The 20,948-nt window shown below is 34.1% G+C and overlaps 2 protein-coding genes across 2 annotated transcripts in view; one reads left to right on the top strand and one right to left on the bottom strand.

The window, feature by feature from the left end:
* The window catches only part of LOC105562628 (sodium channel protein 60E-like), a 74,706-nt gene that overhangs the window by 14,700 nt on the left and 39,058 nt on the right, over positions 1 to 20,948 (bottom strand). Inside the window, exons 2-4 of the mRNA XM_012013621.1 lie at positions 8,061 to 8,269; positions 4,093 to 4,313; positions 750 to 930 (exon numbers count right to left, since the gene is read on the bottom strand). Coding sequence (XP_011869011.1) covers positions 750 to 930; positions 4,093 to 4,313; positions 8,061 to 8,269 — 611 coding nt within the window. The remainder of the gene's footprint in view (positions 1 to 749; positions 931 to 4,092; positions 4,314 to 8,060; positions 8,270 to 20,948) is intronic.
* LOC105562631 (tight junction protein ZO-2) overlaps positions 19,485 to 20,948 on the top strand; it is a 76,132-nt gene continuing 74,668 nt past the window's right edge. Inside the window, exon 1 of the mRNA XM_012013624.1 lies at positions 19,485 to 19,692. Within this exon, the coding sequence (XP_011869014.1) occupies positions 19,618 to 19,692 (75 nt within the window). The 5' untranslated portion in view covers positions 19,485 to 19,617. The remainder of the gene's footprint in view (positions 19,693 to 20,948) is intronic.

Here is a 20,948-nt window from a genome sequence, read left to right as displayed (position 1 = left end):
ATTGGACAGCACCAAATCTTGATTTATGAAAATTTAGAGATTCGTTTGTATTCCTCGTTAACAGAAAGATCGTGATAAATGTATACTACCTCTTCGTTAAAGTCGATACAATTTTTGCGGGATAATATTTTATTTGCGAGATAACGGAAGTACGCTTGTATTCGAAAGCAGCGCAAGAGTTTCTGCGTTGGAATATCAAACATTTTTCAACATGGAATACGTCTTTCTAGCAAGTGCTGCAGAATCATATTTTCAACTGCTACTTTATTATAATATAATACTTTGTGATTCTCCTACATACAGTACTTTGTAATTTAGAGAAATCAAATCGACATATCCAAAAGTTACGTAATTATTTTCCGAGTGTAGATTATCTGCAACTATTTTGGTTTCACGATATACTTTGAAATATAAATAAGAAACTGACAGCGCTTATATAAAATCCAATATCTGATTAAATAGCTAAATACTTATGTCAAACTGTCAGTCATTTAGAATTGCATTTAATTCTCTCTCGAGATTTATAACATTTTATATACAGATAAATAATATTATTTACCCACAACTTGCTAGAAATTTAATTAGACAAACTTTTTGTATATATAGACAATATTGCTTAATACATAAAGTTTTTCTTGATAATACAGATATATTTTATATAAATGACTGAGCATATCTTCCAATTTCGGGGAAAAATATGGAATTAGGATCGGAGTTTATATGCAAGCGTAACAATGAAAATAACTTACTCCTTCCAGTCGATTTGTGTGGCATTCGGCTCTTGATGCCTTACACACTTATTTCTAAGTTCGCCCATATAAACTTGCAAGGCGAACAGTGCAAAAACCATCAGGCAGAAAATTGTCAGCGTCATTACTTCGGCAAGTTGCTTGAAGCTGTGTAACAGCGCGTTGATGATAGTTTTTAGACCTGTAACATACGTTACAATTAACGCAATTGTTTATCTGGTCAAGCAAAAATTTTTCTTTAACATTATAAATGTATGTGTTTGTATGCAGTTTTTAACAGAATTTTTCTTAACAACTAAAGACGACTTTGACCAAATTCTGATTAACTTAATTAGCTTATATTTTTATTAACACGGAGAGAATGAATAATTTCACATAGTTTATCAAATGAACAAAAATTAAATTAAGGACAACGCGTTAGTGTTGGTCTACAACCTTGCTTTAAGTAAGCTGTAAGCCTTAAGCCGTAAGAAATTAACCAATTACAGGTGAGAGTGAGGGGAATAAATGCCTGTGATTGGTTTATTTCTTGCGGCTTAAGGCTTACAGCTTATTTAAAGCAAGGTTGTAGACCAACACTTATGTAGTCAGAAATTTTGCTTTAAGCAAGTCTGTCAGTTGAATTAATCGCCGATTAAGTTAACCAAAGTTTGGTCAAACTCGCCCTAAATTATCCAGCCTAAGTTACCCAATATTAATAGCTAAAAGTTTTCGTGCAGCAAGTAATATTCTCACATTTTCTAATTTATTAAACAGTTTAATCTTCGTACGTGTCTTAGATTATTAACGTCCGCCGTTAGTTGCGGCAAGTAAATCGTAGCCGATTTTTCCGAGATCGCGGCTTTACTCGAGAGATCCTATTGACCTACTATCGAAGATGCGCCATTCACTCTATCGTTAGCAGGGCATTCATTTCATCGGTTCTTAGGAATTTCGCGAAGCGCGAGTAAAGCTACTCCGCGGCCTCCGATTGTTCTAAAAAACGTCGTGGAACGAGTGCACTTGGACTCCCTATCGGATTGTACGTGCTCGATAACGGGCGATTTTTCGAGATCGCCACAAAAATCTTAGACAGATCCCTCCCTAATTTGCAGCGTTAATCATACGCGTTCGCAAATATTACAAGTCTCCCGTCTAATTTTTCTTTCTTTGACTCCGATATTGGAACGTACGGGGGAAAAGGGCTTTTTGCGGTCGAATCAATAAATCACGTTCGGTATGAATAGCTGTGTACATTCGCACACTTTTTCGACTTGCACACGCGGCATTTGAAATCGATATCAGACGGGCCATCGAGATAAATCACGGTCTCTTTCATCGAATGCATGTACGATAGATGCGAAACGGAACGGTTTCGATAATATCAGGAATAATCTCCGTGGCGGTCCACGCGATCACCAAGAGATGACATTCACCGCATTCGAGTTGTCCAGCCGAACTTTGGTCAAAGTTCGCCGTTCTCTGTGTATCAGGCCGACCTGTCATCTCTTCTCCATGGAAACTTAAATCCGCTTCCTGGGACCTCAACCGCTTTGTGTTTTTCGCTCGAGTAGCCAGAGACGGACTGTCGCTTCATGGTCTCCCATTATACTATCTTTTGATCTGGCTAGCTTCGCAGACCGAGTTGCCTTAGCGACCTATTTCCTCGTCTTCCGTTCTCTCGCTTTGTTATTTCACGCTCAAGTTTCGATGTGCTCGGTCTAGAGCCACTTGTCGTTTGCGCGTCTTGCAAGATAATTTTATTCCCCACTTTTATTTCTCGCGAATAAATACAGAACGACCAGTATCTAAAGGCACGGTTTCTGCTACGATCACTAAATCGTATGTCGGTGTAATAACGTAAACCAGAGGAATTTAGAAAAAAATTAATTAAACGAAATCAAATATCCAATGTTCGAAGCATATTCAAGAATTTACACATAAAAATATATCTGAATTAACTTAAGTTGTAAGATACTTGGTATCTTGACTTGAAAAGCGATACACATTTCGAAAAGTGCAGACTATTTTCACACATTTACGACTGCATATTACAATTCGAGAAATTTGAAGCTTGGACGATTTCAGACACCAAACATTTTCGAATGATTTAATTCTAAAAATTGTTCTCAAAAACTAGATAAATAAATCTTTCCTCATAAACTCGATCGTATCCATAAATTCTTCAAGTCGGTAAATCAAAGATAAAAATCGAATCGTACTCGCGTGCCTTTGCTCTCATTTTATACCCATCATCGTAAACTGTCGATCGACGTGCATTCCATATCGCACATGTCAAATCCATCATTGCAAATGTACTTGGCCGTGACACACGACTAAGCAAGTCCCTCTCTCGAACGCGATGTTGTAGCCACATGACGCGAAAGCTCGGCAATTTCCTTTAACGCACTATCGCAAATTTACAAATGTGTCCCACCGAGTGGACCCTCGGTACTGAATATTGCAAGGGCTTGCAAGGGAAACGATTACACGATAAATGCGAGCGATTCGCGGACGTACCGCTAAACGTCCTCATGCATATATTAATACGCAATCATACACGACCGCAAAAAAAAAGAGCCGTACGTGCCGCGAACGTTTAGTTATGTATGCGGAACATTGCGATGAATTCTGATGCGGAATATTGTAATTTCCATCAAGCTATTAATACACAATATTGTAAAGATAATAATACTAATAATGCGTGTGAAAAATAGATGTATAAATATCTAGATAATGAACGAAACGCTGCAACTAGTAAGTTACGAATTCCGCCGCGATTGTCATTCGGTTTTTGTCATACGAATGGATTAACACGATAAATCACGATGCGTTACGCGGCGCGCAATAGCGAACCATTTTTAGCCATTCCGCGCAATGGCGTTTGTGCTCACTTCAGCGAAAGGTACATAAATGTGGGCTTGATTTAAAGCCAAAATTAATACGAAAAGCGGTTCAGATTGTCTGCACCAGCGCAGCTGATTAATACGTGTCTACCGATATCGATCGCGCGCATACAATTGCTAAAGCGTTAACCGATGCTTAATATTTTGTCAATTGTAATCGATACACATGGATATATGCTCGCGTTTAGTTGTTTCATTCGCGATATTCATAAATACATATCTTAACTCGGAGAGGAAAGAAATCGTTGTGGTATTATCGATGCTGAATTACGTAAACACGAAAATGGTACGTCCAAGCTAAATTCCTCAAGATTAACTGTTTCAATGTTTCTTTTTCATTAAGCTTTCAAAAGACTCAACTGACTAGAGCTTATCGTTGCAACTTTTTAATCGGGGCGAAGAACCCTGCTCTAAATGAAACGTAGCGAGATATACGTGCCTCACATTCGCTGTATTACCTGGCATAATGGATACAGTCTTAAGTGCTCTCAACACCCTGAACGTCCTGAGACCGGCCAGATTCCCGACTTCCATCCCAATAGTGGCGTATCCGCTGGTAATCACCACGAAGTCCAACCAATTCCAGGGATTTCGTAGGTAAGTGTACTTGTTCAGTATAAATCCCTTCGCGATTGATTTTATCACCATTTCCGCCGTGTATATGGCTAGGAAGATATATCTGTAACATGAGAAGCATCGAACATCAGACCAACTACCCACTACCGTTCGTTATCGAGACTCGACTTGTTTACGGGAAAGTCAAAATGTTACGCAGAACTTGTCCGAACTGCCGCAGTTCCCTGTAACCAACTCTCTGAGTTTGAATTTATTCCGTAACCAAGTCATCCATCCTTACAGTTTCATGATTTTTCAGTAATTTCGGGGATTCTTCTTATTTAGATATAGCGAAATAACGTGACATTTTTCTTCACTAATGAAACGACAACTTGACAATAATACTTAGAAGCAAGTCAATTCTATTACAAGCATTGCATGTGTAGAAAAAAATAGAAGAAATCTAACGACGTTTTTCTTTACATTGAATTGAAATACAATATTCTTAGTTACACAAATACACACACACACACACACACATATACATATAGAGATTGATTAATACAGAATAAATTAAGTATATACTTATTATATATGCATCCATAATAATATTGTTGCGAATAACTAAACTTATAAGCGCAAACACAAACTAAACTTTACGCTTCGAATCGAGATTAGATCTAGACCTGCGTTTCTATAAATCACCCTGTTGTGTATAACCGCCCGCATCGAATCAATCATTTCAAGCGTATTACAAACACAGACTTGCTAGCAATCAATTTAACTTTCTCAACAATACAAATACATCATGCTTATGGAATAGCCGTCTCATGAAAAATCTTTACATCGCATTTACGCTGACGTATACGTTGAAACATTACGTAAAATCCGTCACGAAACGGTTAAGGATAGAAATTCTGGTCGCATTTTTGGGAACATTAAAGCCACTTATTTGCAATTTGACGAAAATTTTGTCCGTCGATTATTTCCGTCGATCAAATGGCGAAATCGAACGTCGCGAATTTTCCTCACGAACCTTCTCCCTCAGCCTCGACTCTCGTTCGTGCTGTGCACAGCGGCAAAGAATTTCGACCCAATTCGACGACACCGACGAGAGAGAGAGAGAGCGAGAACGAGAGCGGATCTTTAAAGCTTCCATCCGCGCCTCGGACGTCGCGCCCTGCGGCATTCTCCGCGCGGAGATGCACTGGCGCTGCACCATTCGCTGCATCCCCCGGATCTGCATTCCGCACCGAGGGTACGGAATAACCAGCGTCCGTGTGTGCTTCCGCTTTTGTGCGGCGTGATGAGGTGCTCTCCCCGATCACGTAGCAACGCGAACGATCCTAATGAACATTTTCCTGCACGAGCACGGGATCATCGAAATTACGTTCCAACTCTATTGAAAATAGCGTGTGACAGCCAATGCTAATTTGCCTAACTCGTTATTCATATTATATCTCGATAAATTTGTGATGCTCTGCCGTGGACACCGAATGCCTCGGTATCACAGCGTTCATTAATAGTCATGCTTCGACACATCAGTTAGACATATCATCTATTTGATTCTGCAACTTGGACAAAGCGATGATTTGAAGCAGAGAGCCTCCCTTCGGCTCCCCGGAGAATTATCAATACAAAATTTATATTTTCCAATGGATGCTAAATTGTTTGCTTGAAACGTACATAAGTTGCTCATTATGTTAAACGAGTTAGGCAAATTAGCTTACCGAAAGGAACTCTGAAGAGATCGCTTATTCACCATCCTGAAAGCCTCGTTAATCTGGCACGCCTTCGCTCAGGCCGCAGTTGCGGAAAATTACCGCGAGACATATTCGGCGGAAGCACGTTAAACGAATAGCTATCCGCAGTCGGCGAGAACTGTCGCGAGTTACTCGCTGGAGGATACTTAGCTTAAGAGGATTACATGCTAAGTGAACACATATGAAATGAACGCCAGTTGTGCATGTTTAAAGAGAACCCGTCAGGCCCGTCTTTAACTCCCTGAATGCCGGATTTCGATTACCTGACAAAAGCCTATAATTGAAGCCTAACGTCTTGCCTCATTCTAAGTCTAGCCTTAGGTGGCGTGCACAATGTGTTAAGATGATAAATTAATTTTTACATCAATTTCAAGGCACAACGAATTGTGCTTTTTATAACGGAACCACGTAAATCGCAATATTCAATAAAAGATACTGTTTATTAAAGAACTACGAAGAAAATATCAGTATATGTGGAAAAGAGAGAAACACGAAAAGTATTGATTCCACTAAATCAGTCTCATGAGACTGCTAGAACAATGTTGGAAGATATTAACTGCACAAAACGTTAGTAAAGCGGATATTAAGAAAGTGTTATGGCTTTACCTTACAATCTGACACGTTTCGCGAGGAGAAACCACCAGTATGTTAGAAAAATTTGACCTCGACTATTCTAAAACGACTGTAGTAATTTATTTTAATAAGTACGCACTTTTTCGGAAAAATAACTTATTAAACCACCTTTAATGGCGATAAACTTATTCCAATCCCCTTTAATTTTTTTTGCTTCGCGTGATGTCGATAGATACGCAATACTTTTGTTCTCCACATGGAAAAGTAATATTATTAAAAGCAGAATAAAATAGGTGACGTTATTAGTGATTGACGTGCAGTAAACAGATCAATCATTTTAAAAACAAAACTAACTCCGTATTCGAATCAGAAAACTGCTCTTTCAAACGTTCTTGTAAATCGTCGTAGAATATTGAGAAAAAGTGTGCAAATAATAATTAATATTTGGTAAAATTCACGAGAACGGTAGTTGACAAAATATATTCGAATTGAGGAGTCGGCAACTTTCATTGATTTTGAAAGCGAGCGGCTTCCAAAATACGATACAGATGAAAAATATATAATTGTATCTTTTTACCGATTAGCAATTTTGTAGCTTTTCGGATTTTTCAAAATTCCGAGAACAATAGTCACTGTCAAAATAATTGTAATAACACACTTATGTTCATATAGTTTCGGAGAAAATATTTTACGTAACGTGATCGCTGATAATTATTTGTCTTTGTCTCTTAATTGTCTTTAGAACATTCTAATGCACATTTATCATATCTTTGAGCATTTATGGGTGAATAAAGGAACAAAAGAACAAAGAAAGCAATATTACAACTGCTGCAATAAAGAATGGCTTTCACGCGAAATGACAATATGAGATTCTTATTATTATTCCGCAGATATCACTTGTAGACACAATTAACGAGCAAATTAATAATTAATTCAGATGCTTAAAATAAAAGATATCTTAAAATAAAAGGATCAAACAGATTCTATGTTCAATACAGAGACGAATTGTCCTTAACAAAATCTCGAAATATCAAAGGCTTTTCAATGTTTAATAGGATTTACAAGTGCCTGGAAATGAAAAACTTTTTCTTTATAACCTTATTCTTTATCGGGTCTTTAAAGCGGATTTTGTAAGTAAATTTTTAATAAGATATGCCTTTGTGTATATTATGTGATACATTAATGTTACATGATTTCATTAATTAAATATGTAGTTAATGGCATAATATTACATTAAAAATTATTGTAACCAAGATATTTAATATTAAAAATTGAGAAATACAACAAAAAGTATATTCCAATTAAATTTTTCCTAAGAAACAGACGATTCAAAATTAAAAACTGTATTACGGAATAATTTTTTTTTCTATATTTAATATATTTTATAATAACTACAAATAACATCATAACCGGGTTTTAGAAAAGTATAATTATTATATTTAATAACGACGACACAAATAAGGACAGTGGTCACCTATTGCTGATCTACTAGTCACTGTTACGGCATAAGCATATACATACAAGTCTATACTTACTCGGCTTCCTCGACGGTTTCGGTCATGGCTAGGAAGACGCAGTTAAGAAGGATAGTAGCCATGACCACGTAATCGAAGTACTGATTCGTACTTAGGAAGATACAGCACCGCCGAATAGGATTCCACGGAGAGAATATGAACCAACTGTTGGTCGCCGTAAACCTATGAATGTAGTTCTTGCGGAACCTCTTGGACACCACGCAGAACGTCTGAAACAAGAATAAGCGAGTTCTTATTGTTGATAGATTTCCAAATCTCAACGTGAATCGGAAGAAATGGAAGTCGAGTCTAAAGTATATTACTATGATTTTCCCCCTGAGTCTGAGACAGCACACGTGATCATAGACATGTACATGTATCTACATATTTTTTACAAATGAACATTTACAAGTTTTACAATGTACATTTCGCTCCATTGCATAATCTTCTTATAATCTTTGTCGTTATGCCAATCCGACAAGAAAATTTTTAAGATAATTTTTAATGTTGAATATTTTTGTATAATGTCACAAAATAGACTTGACAACTCGAATTTGTGTTAATCAATTTCTAGTTAGAGACATTTTCTCCATTTTACTGAAATAGATTTCTTTGGAGGATACAAAAGTTTAATGATGCCTCCACTTTCTTAATAAATATTTCCAATCCATCAATTTATTTAAAAGATTTCTTTCAAATTAAAGAAGAAATCTTTTCATTTGTCAGGTCGTTAATTTATCAGACGTTTCATGTATGCGTTCTCTTATTTTAAATTAAACACGTTCAGTAAAAGTTGTAGAAATTTTGTCCACCAGAATTTCTGCAGATTTCAATAATTCTACAATTAAATTTTAATCCATTAAAAAGATTTTACATTTATGTAGGAAATATTGATATATTTTGTAGGTGATTATCTTTTTCGATACACTCTATATTTGAATACCACTACGTTGATATCAGTTCTAAAATAAAATAGGAAAATGTGAGTTGAGCAATCTGGGGCACTGTCTAATGAACAACTGTCATTAAAATTAATTAAACTTTGTTATAGGAGGAAGAATTTACACGCCCTATTTTTTATCCATATTCAATGAATTGTAACACAACGGTTCACCTCATTCGTTGAATGTAATGCAACGTGCTAAAACAGCGCAGACTCCAAAAGCGGCAGTGGGTCAACGCGTAATTATTAATAAGTCGCTTCAGCATTCAGATAACCGTCTCGGCGTGGTACCAATCCAGAGGATGGTTCACGGGATGGTTTTAAAGCCGGTGGAAAGATTATTTTCTGTACAAAAGTACTGATTTGTTAATCATTTCCTCGATAAAATATACATCTTATTGTTGGTACGCTTTTATATCGATGCATTTCTATTTCCGCGCGAAATAAACAAATTCTTTTTATCTGAATTTAACCCCGACACAGGTGTACTCAACTTTCAAATTATTTCATAAATAAAAATACCCATTTTATATTTCTAGCTTCGTGTAACAACGGTCAGTTATATTTTCATCGCAAATCTGCTTTGACAGAGCGGAACGAAGTCGTTCGTGAGTTGTTTACCATAACATTTCCAAGATCTCTTCGCGAACTCTCTCAATTGGAATTTCTTATTAGACGAGTCATGTTAGTCAGTTCGAATAGATCGTGGTACGAGAAACATTAATATTAAAATGTTGTTGCTAAACATAGGATTTCTTCTAACCGTCAGTCTAATTTTGTGCAAAGAGCTAGACCATTATTACTTAGCTAGGCATTTATTCACGTATGTACTAATAGTAATTATGAACCTTCTAATAGACATACGCAACTATTTACACTATTTAAATAATAATTAGACAAATATGACGAAGCTCGAGCCGTGATTACTTTAAGTCATCTTGTAGAATATCTTAATATTCTATATTTATATTACTCTCTTACGTTTTCAATGTAATTTTAATTTTGTAAAAATGTTCTAAATTTAAATGCGTAATTTATGCAGTGCGTGATACAAACTGACATTTCCGTATGACTTTCAATCATCGTTAAACAAATTCAGTATATTTTTACCTAATAATAAATATACGTTTGACACTGATGAAATATAAAATATCGCGTCGCGAGTGCAAGTGCGCGTGATATATCTCGACGGGAGTTGATGAATCAAAATTGAATGTTGCGCGAGATGTCAGAAATATACGATTTTGGATGCATCGATTCTATCAATGGATTTCGAGGAGAGTTCAGGGATATTTCAGCTCATAATGGCTAGTACAAAAATTTCAATTTATTTACGGCGTATTTGATAACGCATGTGTGGTATTCGTACTATTTTCAAGACAGCGAGAATAGCACGACTTAACACTTTATCCGCAGTCTGTTATTAAAGTGTACCGACTAATTAAATCAAACTACATTCGATTAATACATAACTAGAATGACACATCTCTACAACGTTGACAAATCGCAACAGAAATGTATAGTAAAACGTCCATATCGTTAATATTTTTGATTATAATTATATAAGTATTGGTACATATAGTACATCGGGGAGGATTAATTGAACAAAAAAGTAATGTCTGTTGATTCGATGTAGCGCCTTTAACCCTTGCCTTATATTAACAGCGCTTGGTGTAATCAGCCATTAATCTATCTACCATATTAGAACAGACTACATCCGTGTTTAGATCGTATCTAAATAGGTATCACGCGGCTTATTCCCACCTTTCTAAAGATAGCTTAAGAAATCTATGTTTCTCACATACTGAAAATTTTGAAACATCTTCCTCTTTCCCCAGGAAAAGCAAAAAGAAAACACAACAGTCGCTCGTTGAGTATGTAATATCATTTAACTAATTTTGACAAAGATGATTAAAATTCTGGAAGAACATCTCAGAACTGTCTGTTATAAAAGTTTCTAATAAATGTCCTTAAAGAATTATTAAGTGTTTTAGTTGAGGTAGCTAGTCGTTAAAGTGCTTTTATGTAATGATTTATATTTATGCTGTTCTTTTTTCTATACTACATATATTTTCAATACAGTTTTCAATTTCGTAAAAATTTAGATTCGTAATGTATGCGGTGCACAGTAAAAATTGACATTTCCGCTTCGTTTTCAATCATCGCTAAACAAATTCGTATATTTTAACTCAAGATAAATATACGTTAAACACTGATGAAATATTAAACGCCGCGAGTGCAAGTGTATGTGATATACTTGGACATTGAATGCATGAGATACCGGATATGTGATGTTTGGAATGCATCGTTTCTATCAATGAACTTCGAGAAAAGGTTCGAGATATTTCAGCACATAATGCGGTTAGTATAAATTTCAAGTTATCTATGGTGCGTTTGATGTATGCAGGTGTAGTCTTTATAGAGTTAATAAAAATGTACGTTGTGAGGAAAATAGTATTATTAGACGAATAAATTTACGATTAACTTATCGTAGAGTTGCTAAAATCATGTATGTAAGTACTATTTAAGATATTTTGTATCTCTCATTTTTTTACTAATTTGTAAATTAACATTCGAAACGATAACTTGACGTTTAAAATACCTAATATTCAATTTTTTGACAGAACAAATGAATCCGTTATAAGTCACACCTAGTGTAAAAGATACAATTTAAACAATTTGTCTCTAAACTATATTTATCAGTTCCTAAAAATGTACTTCGTTAAAAAATATGTAACGGTGTAATAATGAAAATTTGAAAATATCTTCTGTCATTTTCTCACAAATGTGCAGTAAAGCATTTTGTGTGTATTGTTAATAATAATTTTGAATGTTATGTAAATATATAATTATATAATTGTATAAATCATAGTTATATAAATACTCTCATATAAGGGAAGGGTCAGCTGTATGTGTGTGCATAAAGGGCAACTGTTGATTGCTCGGTCTAGCGCCTTTAACCCTTGGTTACTTGACCTTGCATTAAACGTGCTCGGTGTAATCAGCCATTAACCTATCTACCGTATTAGATTAGACCGTATCTGTGTTTAGATTGTATCTAAATAGGCATCACGTCGCTCATTCCCTCTCTAGAAACAGTTTAAGAAACCATGTTTTTCGAACACGAAAAATTAGACATTTGACAAACCTCCAACAATGCTCGAAAAGTGAAATACGTCACATCTTTATACTGGCGTACCTTTATATTAATACATCTCTATTTCGACATGAAACAAACAAATTTATCGAGAAAATGTTTTTCATCTTCATCATATTGTGACACATACATACATATTTGCAAACTATTTAATTTAATAAAATATCCGTGTTATATTTCCTGAAACATCGTTTAGATAGCAACCATCAGTTACATTTTCACAGCAAATACGTTTGGACTTTGCAGACCAAAGTTGTTTGAGTTTATTTGCATCTACTCTGGGGGCGGATAACACCTTCAAAATCGTTCCACGAATTTTCTAAAGTGAAACCTCAGTAGACTTTTTCGAGTTGTATCGGTAACAAGTTGAAGTAATTTAGATATACGTGTATTAAAATGAGATTTCGGTTTACACTAGTGATGCTTATAATTATAGTTATGGCATATTACATTGCTAGCTTAAGTTTAAATATGATTTTGGTGCACTTCACATTTTTTGGTCTATCGAGTCTGTTCGTAATTCCACGGAGGAACATAGTTTCCTTCATTTCTACCTGCATAGATAAAACCATGTCAATTACGAGATTTTATCCTTGGCTAGCGCAACACAGACTTATGGGGATATTTATCATACATCTAAGTTATTTTTCGATTTGGTTTGCTGTGTTTGCGATTTATTGGGCGTTGTTTTATGATACCCTAATTGCCATCCGAGAGAGTTTAAATATATACTTCGAGGATTACTTTAATTAAATTAGTTCTAAAGTAAAAATTTTGTAATATACGTTGTAGGATATAAATTTATTTGTAGTAATTGTCTCATTTTTAATCCGCGACAAGAAACATTTTGACAAGATAAATTTTTGTTTAACGCTACTATTAACTATTAAATGTATCATAAGTAAGTGTGTGTAACGTTATGATGAAGACTAGTGGACTAAAAAGAAGTATTTGGCTACGTGAGATTTTGAACGCACAGATTATAGCGCATTGTCCGATATTATCAATAGATTTCGAATTATTTCAGAAAAACGTGTAATGGTGAGAAAGTTATTTACAGTATATTTGATAATATATGTGTTATAGTATTCACAATATTCGTAATATCAATGCGCACTGTATTTTATTGCGAGGATAAAGTTTTTAATTACTTTTACTTTTATTAGCTTTTACTTTTTAATCTTTAAATTTTATTATATTTAATAGTCTGCATTTAAAAACTTTTTTTCAAGTTTTGTTGCATTAATCGACTTTTAAACAGGAAAGAAATTCACTGACTCATATTTAAAAAATTTCAGAAAGTTTTTGAAATGCATATAGAAAAGACATGTACAAAATTTAAAACTTTTACTGTAAAAATTGGCACTTGTATCCACAATGGCACAAATACATAATTTTTTAAATTTAATATTCATGGACTTGATAATCACTTTATAAAAGATGAGAATACAAGATTTATTCGGTGGAAAATAAATACAGAGGTGGAAATGAAAACGAACTATGTAGTTAATTTAATGTAAAAAAAAATTCATCTCACGGTCAAATAGTACAATTACACACAATGTTAACGTCGTTACAGTCGACATTTATTTTTCATTTTAACCAGCTATTCGCACATGATCGAGAACTAAAGTAATGTATACTCGATAATATCAAATGGATATTACAAAATCGAAACGATGGCAAGAATGTTTCATTTTTTCCGTGAGAAACAAATATTTATATAGCATATTTTTTAAATATATCCAGATAGGACAAAAATATAATAATTATTTTATGACAAAACTGCAGAATTAATTTCTCATTTTCGCTCTTTTAAATATATCTAAACTAAAATCAAGATTGTAAAACGTAAACTATGTTTAAGTGTAACGGTTCCTTCTCGATTAATTAATCTTCGTTAACTCTGCAAAACAGTTTATCGACACCTTTTGCTATCCGTCCCAATACGATCGGTGTGTAAGCGGGAAATTCTCGATAAAACACAAATAACAAGGATCGATAACGGTTTTTACAACTTTTATTAAAACTTTCGCAAACCGATTAACCACCTCGTTTTGCGGACGCGAACTTAATTAGGACTTGATATGCGACGTTCAAACTCAAAGTGTTGGAGAAGTTCGAGAGATAAACTTAACTGAAAGTATATACTTCACATGTGTTTATCGCAATGTATTTATCTCGGCACGATATATAATTATCTTACATTCTAAACATATTCCAGATAATTAATTCATAATTTCAAGACATTATACAATATTTTAAACATTCGGTATTTATCCTACTCTTTTTTTATACAGCTTTAATATGTAAATTTCGTAAATTTACAATTTAAATCTGTGACACGTAGTGTGTTACGAACTGACCTTTCTGTTTTGCTTTTAATTCTGTTAAATAAATTTGTATATTTTAATTCAAAATAATTTTTTGTTTAACGCTACTCAAACGTTAAATATCACGTCGCGAATGCAAGTACGCGTAAAGTCCCCTGACGAAGGTTGATCGATTAAAATGGAGTGTATTGCATGAATTGCTGGACACTAGTGATTTTGTATGTATCACTTCTATCAAGAGACTTTGGAATCTCGAGAGAATTTAGCTCATGGCTAGTAGAGTTCAAGTTATTTATTTTCGGTAATATTCGCAACCGACTATCAGAGGTGTAGTTATCTCTCTGCACGCAATACACACAAGTTTGTTAAATAAATGATAGCTGTTTATAACAGATAAGAGCTTCCTTATCTTCCAAATTGTAATTAATTCTCAAATTATTTAAAAATGTTCGTTACCTACTAGAGAGAATAATTTTAGTCTGTTGTGAAATATTGTTTGGATATCATAAAACTGTTTTGTGGAAAAAGGTGATTCCCAGGATCTCTTCAGAGTTTGAATTTTATTAGACGTTCACATGTCTAGTCAAAAGTGAATTCACTAATAAGTTCAAGTAATTCAAGGTATATGAGACGAGTGACATCAAAATGCCGTGGATAATTCTATAGGCAATTTTTTGTGCGGTTATAACTATGCTCAAAATATATAATTATATGTTAAAAGAACAACTTTCATTATTGATACGAGTATTGCTCACAACGAGCACTCCATGTTATGGTTCTATCGTGGTGATTGAAAACGCGATTAGAAAAATATGATAAAGATCGACGCGAAGTACATCATTTTTAAATATCATTTTATGTTGTCATGCAACATTTTAAATATCCTACATTTATATTCTCTTTTTACATATTTTTAATAAAATCTTAATTCCGTATAATTAAAAATTTTTTTTTATATGTAACATAACTTTTTCCTTTTAATCGTTGCTTAAATTCTCAAATTTAACACATTTTAATAGAGAAATATATATAATAACGAAGATGGACGACATTTTATTTTAAAGATTATTTTATAATTTATATTACTATGTTTTGCATATCATATTTATGTTTTGTATTAATACAGTTTTTACTTTCGAATTCGGAATTTTATATTTAAATTTATAATACACGTAGTGTCTGACACAGACCGACATTTTCTTTTCACTTTCGATCATCGCTAAACAAGTTTATACATATATTATATTTTAACTCAACAAATAACTGTTTAAGGTCGCCGAAACATTAAATACTGTCTCGCAAAAAGAGCCCTTTAATAAGAATTGATGGATCAAAGTCAAATATCGCACGAGACGCTGAATATTTGTAACTTTGGATGCATCACTTTTATTCATGGATTTGGAACTTGGAGAACCTGGAGAGACCTCAGAGCGAAGTGGTTGGTATAGACATTTTACGTTATTTACTACGATATATTTGATAACACATGTGTGATATATTTATGATATTAATGAATTATGCATTATGAAAATGTATAACAATTATGAAATCATTAAATTAGCGAGTTTATACTTTGCTTTCGCCTTTAACATTTACCAAATTTCGTTGCAAATTTAATCGATACACAAATAATAGAGAAATAAATGTGAATAAAAAACACGCATTTGTATCTACAAATTCCAAAAGTTTCCTGAAAAGCTGATATATTATATAAGCAGTGTGAAAAAAAGAGAAGTTTTTTTTTCTTTTATAAACGGGATATTCATACTTGGAATAACATTGATATAATTTGATGTTTGATATGAAACACTCGTACGTTTAATATTGGTTATAATAAATTATAAATTTAATAATCCATTTTACAATATAGAACCGTTTTCTACGAAACACTGAATACCGCCTCGCCAAAAGTTCTCATCAAAGAACTCTTTGATGGATCGAAAGTCAAATATCACCTGAGACGCTGCATATTTGTAACTTTGGATGCATCACTTTTATTCGTGGTCTTCGAACTTGGGGAAGAACCTGGAGAGATCTCAGAGCGCAGTGGTTAGTATAGAAAATAAGTTTTATGCAACTGTTTCAGTATCATTAAATAATTGAATGTCGGGAAATGAGAAAATGGTGAATTTTTCTCCGTATATGACACAGAAACATGACATAGAAACATTGGTGCAATTTTTGCCAATTATAGCAACATTATCGTTCGCATCTAGAACGATCGCGTGCTATTTTTATTTGTATTTTTATTTTACCAATCTGCGCGCTGTGTTGCTTGGCATTATGTAGCGAATTTGTATGCATCGCTCGAATGCATCACGTACATTCGTGGCGGCCGCAAAACATACGCGTCGCGATGCCTGAACGTATTTAGCATAAACTGCGGTCAAATTGCGGAACCGCTCCGAGCGTAGTTTAGAGAGCTAAAATGTTATTAATCAGCATACGCAGGATCGGGAATTAATCATAACCAATCAATTAGATTAGGCGTGACACAGTCTTCTTTAAGTTATATCTAAATAGGTATCATGCAATTCTTTTCTAAATATTCGTCAAGCTATTAGTATCATATTTCTTGCTGTGTGAAAAATATTCTCGAGAAAAAACGGCCAAAAAAAACCTGAAATCACGTACGGCAAATATTATTGCTGTAGTTTCTGCGAGCCATATAAATTAATATTTTTATAATAATTAATATTTAGTATTTTAGTTTTATCTTAACGATAATACTGTACGTGTTAGTACGAGTCTTCTTTAACTGTAAACGACATAATATCTCTTCTTTTCCATCCCCAAATATTGCATCTTTATTTTCACATTTTTCACTTATCAATATATATGCATAAACTACATATAAACTATCGATCAATGAATTTATTTTAATTTAAAGGTCTGATTCTGGATAATTATTCTGAAATAGCCTACGCACCTACGTTAATAGGATCGCAAATTTGCCCTCGATTGATTTTATCAGCCGAATAATTAAAAGGGTGCAAATAACAGCCAACGCGCGGCAGCCAACGGAAAGGTGTTTGCCGCACGCTTTTCCGCATGTTTTTCTTTCTCGATTTCACATACGCCAATCTATGTCCTCGTTTAATCATTTGGTGTCGATACTATAGCCGATTCGAAATCGTGCTGGACAATTTCCGAAATATTCCACCGTTCGTTTCCTCTACTTCGCCATCGTTTCCTGTTCTTTTTTTCTTCTTCTTGAAGTCTACTCACAGGCTTCGGACATGGACACATCGTCCCAACTGGGAACCGGCGTGTTTGCGCGCTGCACCGACTAATATCGACCTGCTCCCTGACTGCTCCGCATGAGCAACACGTGCACCAGCTAACCGACCGACCAGTCAAGCAACCAGGTCAACGTCGAGCACGAAGTGTCACTTGGCACTTGTTCCAGATAAATAATCCATGCGTTTCCGTCACTATACGCGGTCAAGTCAGTTTCGATGACTTTGTCGGCCGGGCGACGTCGATGACTCCCTTCGGAGACACGAAAGACCAGATTGGAAGCAGGATGAAGCAGACTTACATACTTGTGCCATACATCGACAGTCACTTTTATCAGCTAGCGATATTAGTAAGATATTCCGTTATGTGCACTAGAAATCACCGATTCCTTCCCATATGAATCTAGGCACAGGTAGAACGCGCATACATTTTCCATCTATGTATATGCAAAATGTATAAATGTGTTGATATGTGCACAAATTCATGTGGTAAGTATAATAATTGAAAGACTTTGAGAGTCAATAATTCAAAGTGAGAACGAGAATTGTGCTAAACATGCAACAGAAATTTTTATTTACTCGCAATCAGATGCTAATACAAAATAAAATATCAATATGTTATATATTTCAATATTAAAATACTGAAATATTAATAAGACTGAGGCATCGAGAATGTAAGTACGCGTAAAGTGCTAATTACAGCATAAGATTCCAGACTCATGCAATTTTAAATGCATCGTCCGATTCTGTCAACAAACCTTAACGAACATCGAGCGATTTCAATGCTAAACACAGAAATCTCAATTACGGTATATTTGGTAAAAAATAGTATGTATAATTTTTAAAAATTAACAAATTATTTGACAGCCTGTAATCGCAGCATATAGTTGAACCAAGAAAAACCTAAATTACTGAAAAATCCCCGTTTTATATATCTAGATTAAAATTATCCTTGAAACCGTTCTTTATATTTTCATGAAAACTTTGTTTTATGCCAAAGCAAAGTTATCTGCGTTGACTTGTTATCTTAACGTTTTTAGGATCTCTTCACGATCTCTCTCAGCTTGAATTTCATTAGACATGAAATACTTGTAAACGCTCGATACTTCTAGCCTGAAATTTTGCTTGTGTGACCGCCCGTTTCTCATCGAAATTTGTTTTGTGTCGAATCAAAGTCGTACGTGTTGACTTGTTACCTTAGCATTTCCAACGTCTCTTCATAATCTCGTTCAGTTCGTATCTAACTAGACGTGTCGAGTCACGAGTGGATCAAACACAGTGATATAAAAATGAATACGGAAGATTTTCTTGCTGCGATATTTGATAGTGTACTAATTTTGGGTGTGATAATTATTCTTCTTATATTAATTGCATTGCCTGCACTGCGCGCCCGCGTAATAGAGATCGAAATAAGTGTTGTGGAAGTTCCTATTCTCTTTCTATTATTTATATTACTTGCAATACCTCTTCTGACGATCTGTATGATATTTTTGATAACTTATGTGACAATCTGTGAAATACTTCTTTATTATGTGTTTGGTGAACACTTGCGTGGATAACTAGAACATTTTTTTCTTGCATTGTAGAAGGAATACGTAGTCATGGGCTAATGCTTATTTTAATTATTTTCTCATATTAATATTAATAACATTTTCTTAATTCTTATATTTTTATTTCAATTTTCGTATAAATGTGCTAGTCTCTTTAAATGCAATTTTTATATAGTTTTAACTTACGACCTATTTTAAGTTTAAATTTGTGAATCACGTGTGACAACAAATTGCTCGTTTCCACTCTTCGTAAAACAAATTCTAATGTTCCAAAATATTCGCGTAATGCCGTTAACGATATCGCATCATAAATGTAAGAGTGCACAAAATACCTTGATCGATCGAAACTAAACGAGATGATGGAACTGATTATTTCATTTTGGATCTTCGATTCTATCACTAGACTTCGATGTATCTCCAGATATTTTAACGTGAGTAGAAAACATTCCAAATATTCAATTTTCAATTATTTCAGTGTATTGGGTAAATATGTAGTGTTAATATTAATGAATATTATAGAAATAAAATTTGAAAGACAAAGATCTGTCTTTGTCTAATGCTACAATTATTATAACTTGCAACTAGCAATCAAAAAATTTTTCGAAATAGTCGTAATCAACATTTTTCTAATATTCCTCTTTGCTACAATTTCAATGCAAATTGTTTTTCGTAGATAAGGCAAATGCAGAATTGCAAATTCAGTGATATTAAAGCATTATCGTTCATATTTGAAAAAACTCTCACATTATTTTTGTATCAACTTGCGCACTATGTTGTTCCATATATTATGTAGTGTATTCGTGTACGTCGCTCAAATGCATGTGGTCGCAAATGCCGCTGTGTGTATTTAGCATAAACTGCGGTCAAATTACCGGGATGTTGTGAACACAGTTTGGAGAGCTAAAGCATTATGCATCGGACACGATCGGGAATTAATGCCGCGCCGAAGACAGCCCTGTCAGAATAGTAAGAAGAGTAGAATGGATCGACAGTGTATATTCCCTACAAGTTAGTTCAAGATCCGTGCAACTTTCATTTCGATGGCTTCATCGATCTTTTAGATTTAAAAGAAAATTTCTTTTAAAAATCTTCAATATCATTATTATTTATCTAAACGTTTCTACAGACGTCTGAATAATAACGCTTTGTATATAATATTTAACTTGGTAAACAAGTACTTGCTTGACCGTCGACTGTTGTCTCACGTTTATTTTCAGAAAACTCTTCGCGAACGTTCTAATCGGGACAAAGGAACGAAAATAAAATTGTCGTTACTAATATAATATAATAACTGTTAATTAATCGGGCGTGATGTGATACAGGATTGTGTGTAACGTTGTAGATGATTCTATTCATTTCGAACATCCCTGTTACTTGCGTATTTATTTTCATCTGACATTTCGATTTAACAAACTTTATGCTTTCAGTGAATTTTGAATTTCGTTAGGGCAATTATATGTGAATGTTATAATCCTACTGCAGTATTAAATCAGGTTTGGATAAAGTGAGCGCGAACGAACACGAATGAATAATGTTTTAACAAGTGCCGGCTTTCATTTCATAGATCTGTCTTTTCTTTCGAAATATTCAATATCCTTGTGCCAATTTCTTTAATATCCTACTATCTTCAATAGTCTTGTATTAATTTCTTTAAACATTTAAAACATAACTTTTAAAAATTATTGCA

This window comes from Vollenhovia emeryi, unplaced genomic scaffold (assembly GCF_000949405.1).
Source record: "Vollenhovia emeryi isolate VEMERY1.0 unplaced genomic scaffold, V.emery_V1.0 DF939185.1, whole genome shotgun sequence".
Classification (NCBI taxonomy): Eukaryota; Metazoa; Arthropoda; class Insecta; order Hymenoptera; family Formicidae; genus Vollenhovia; species Vollenhovia emeryi.
The sequence above is the reverse complement of the archived record's forward strand: the minus strand, read 5'-3'. Positions and strand labels throughout refer to the sequence as shown.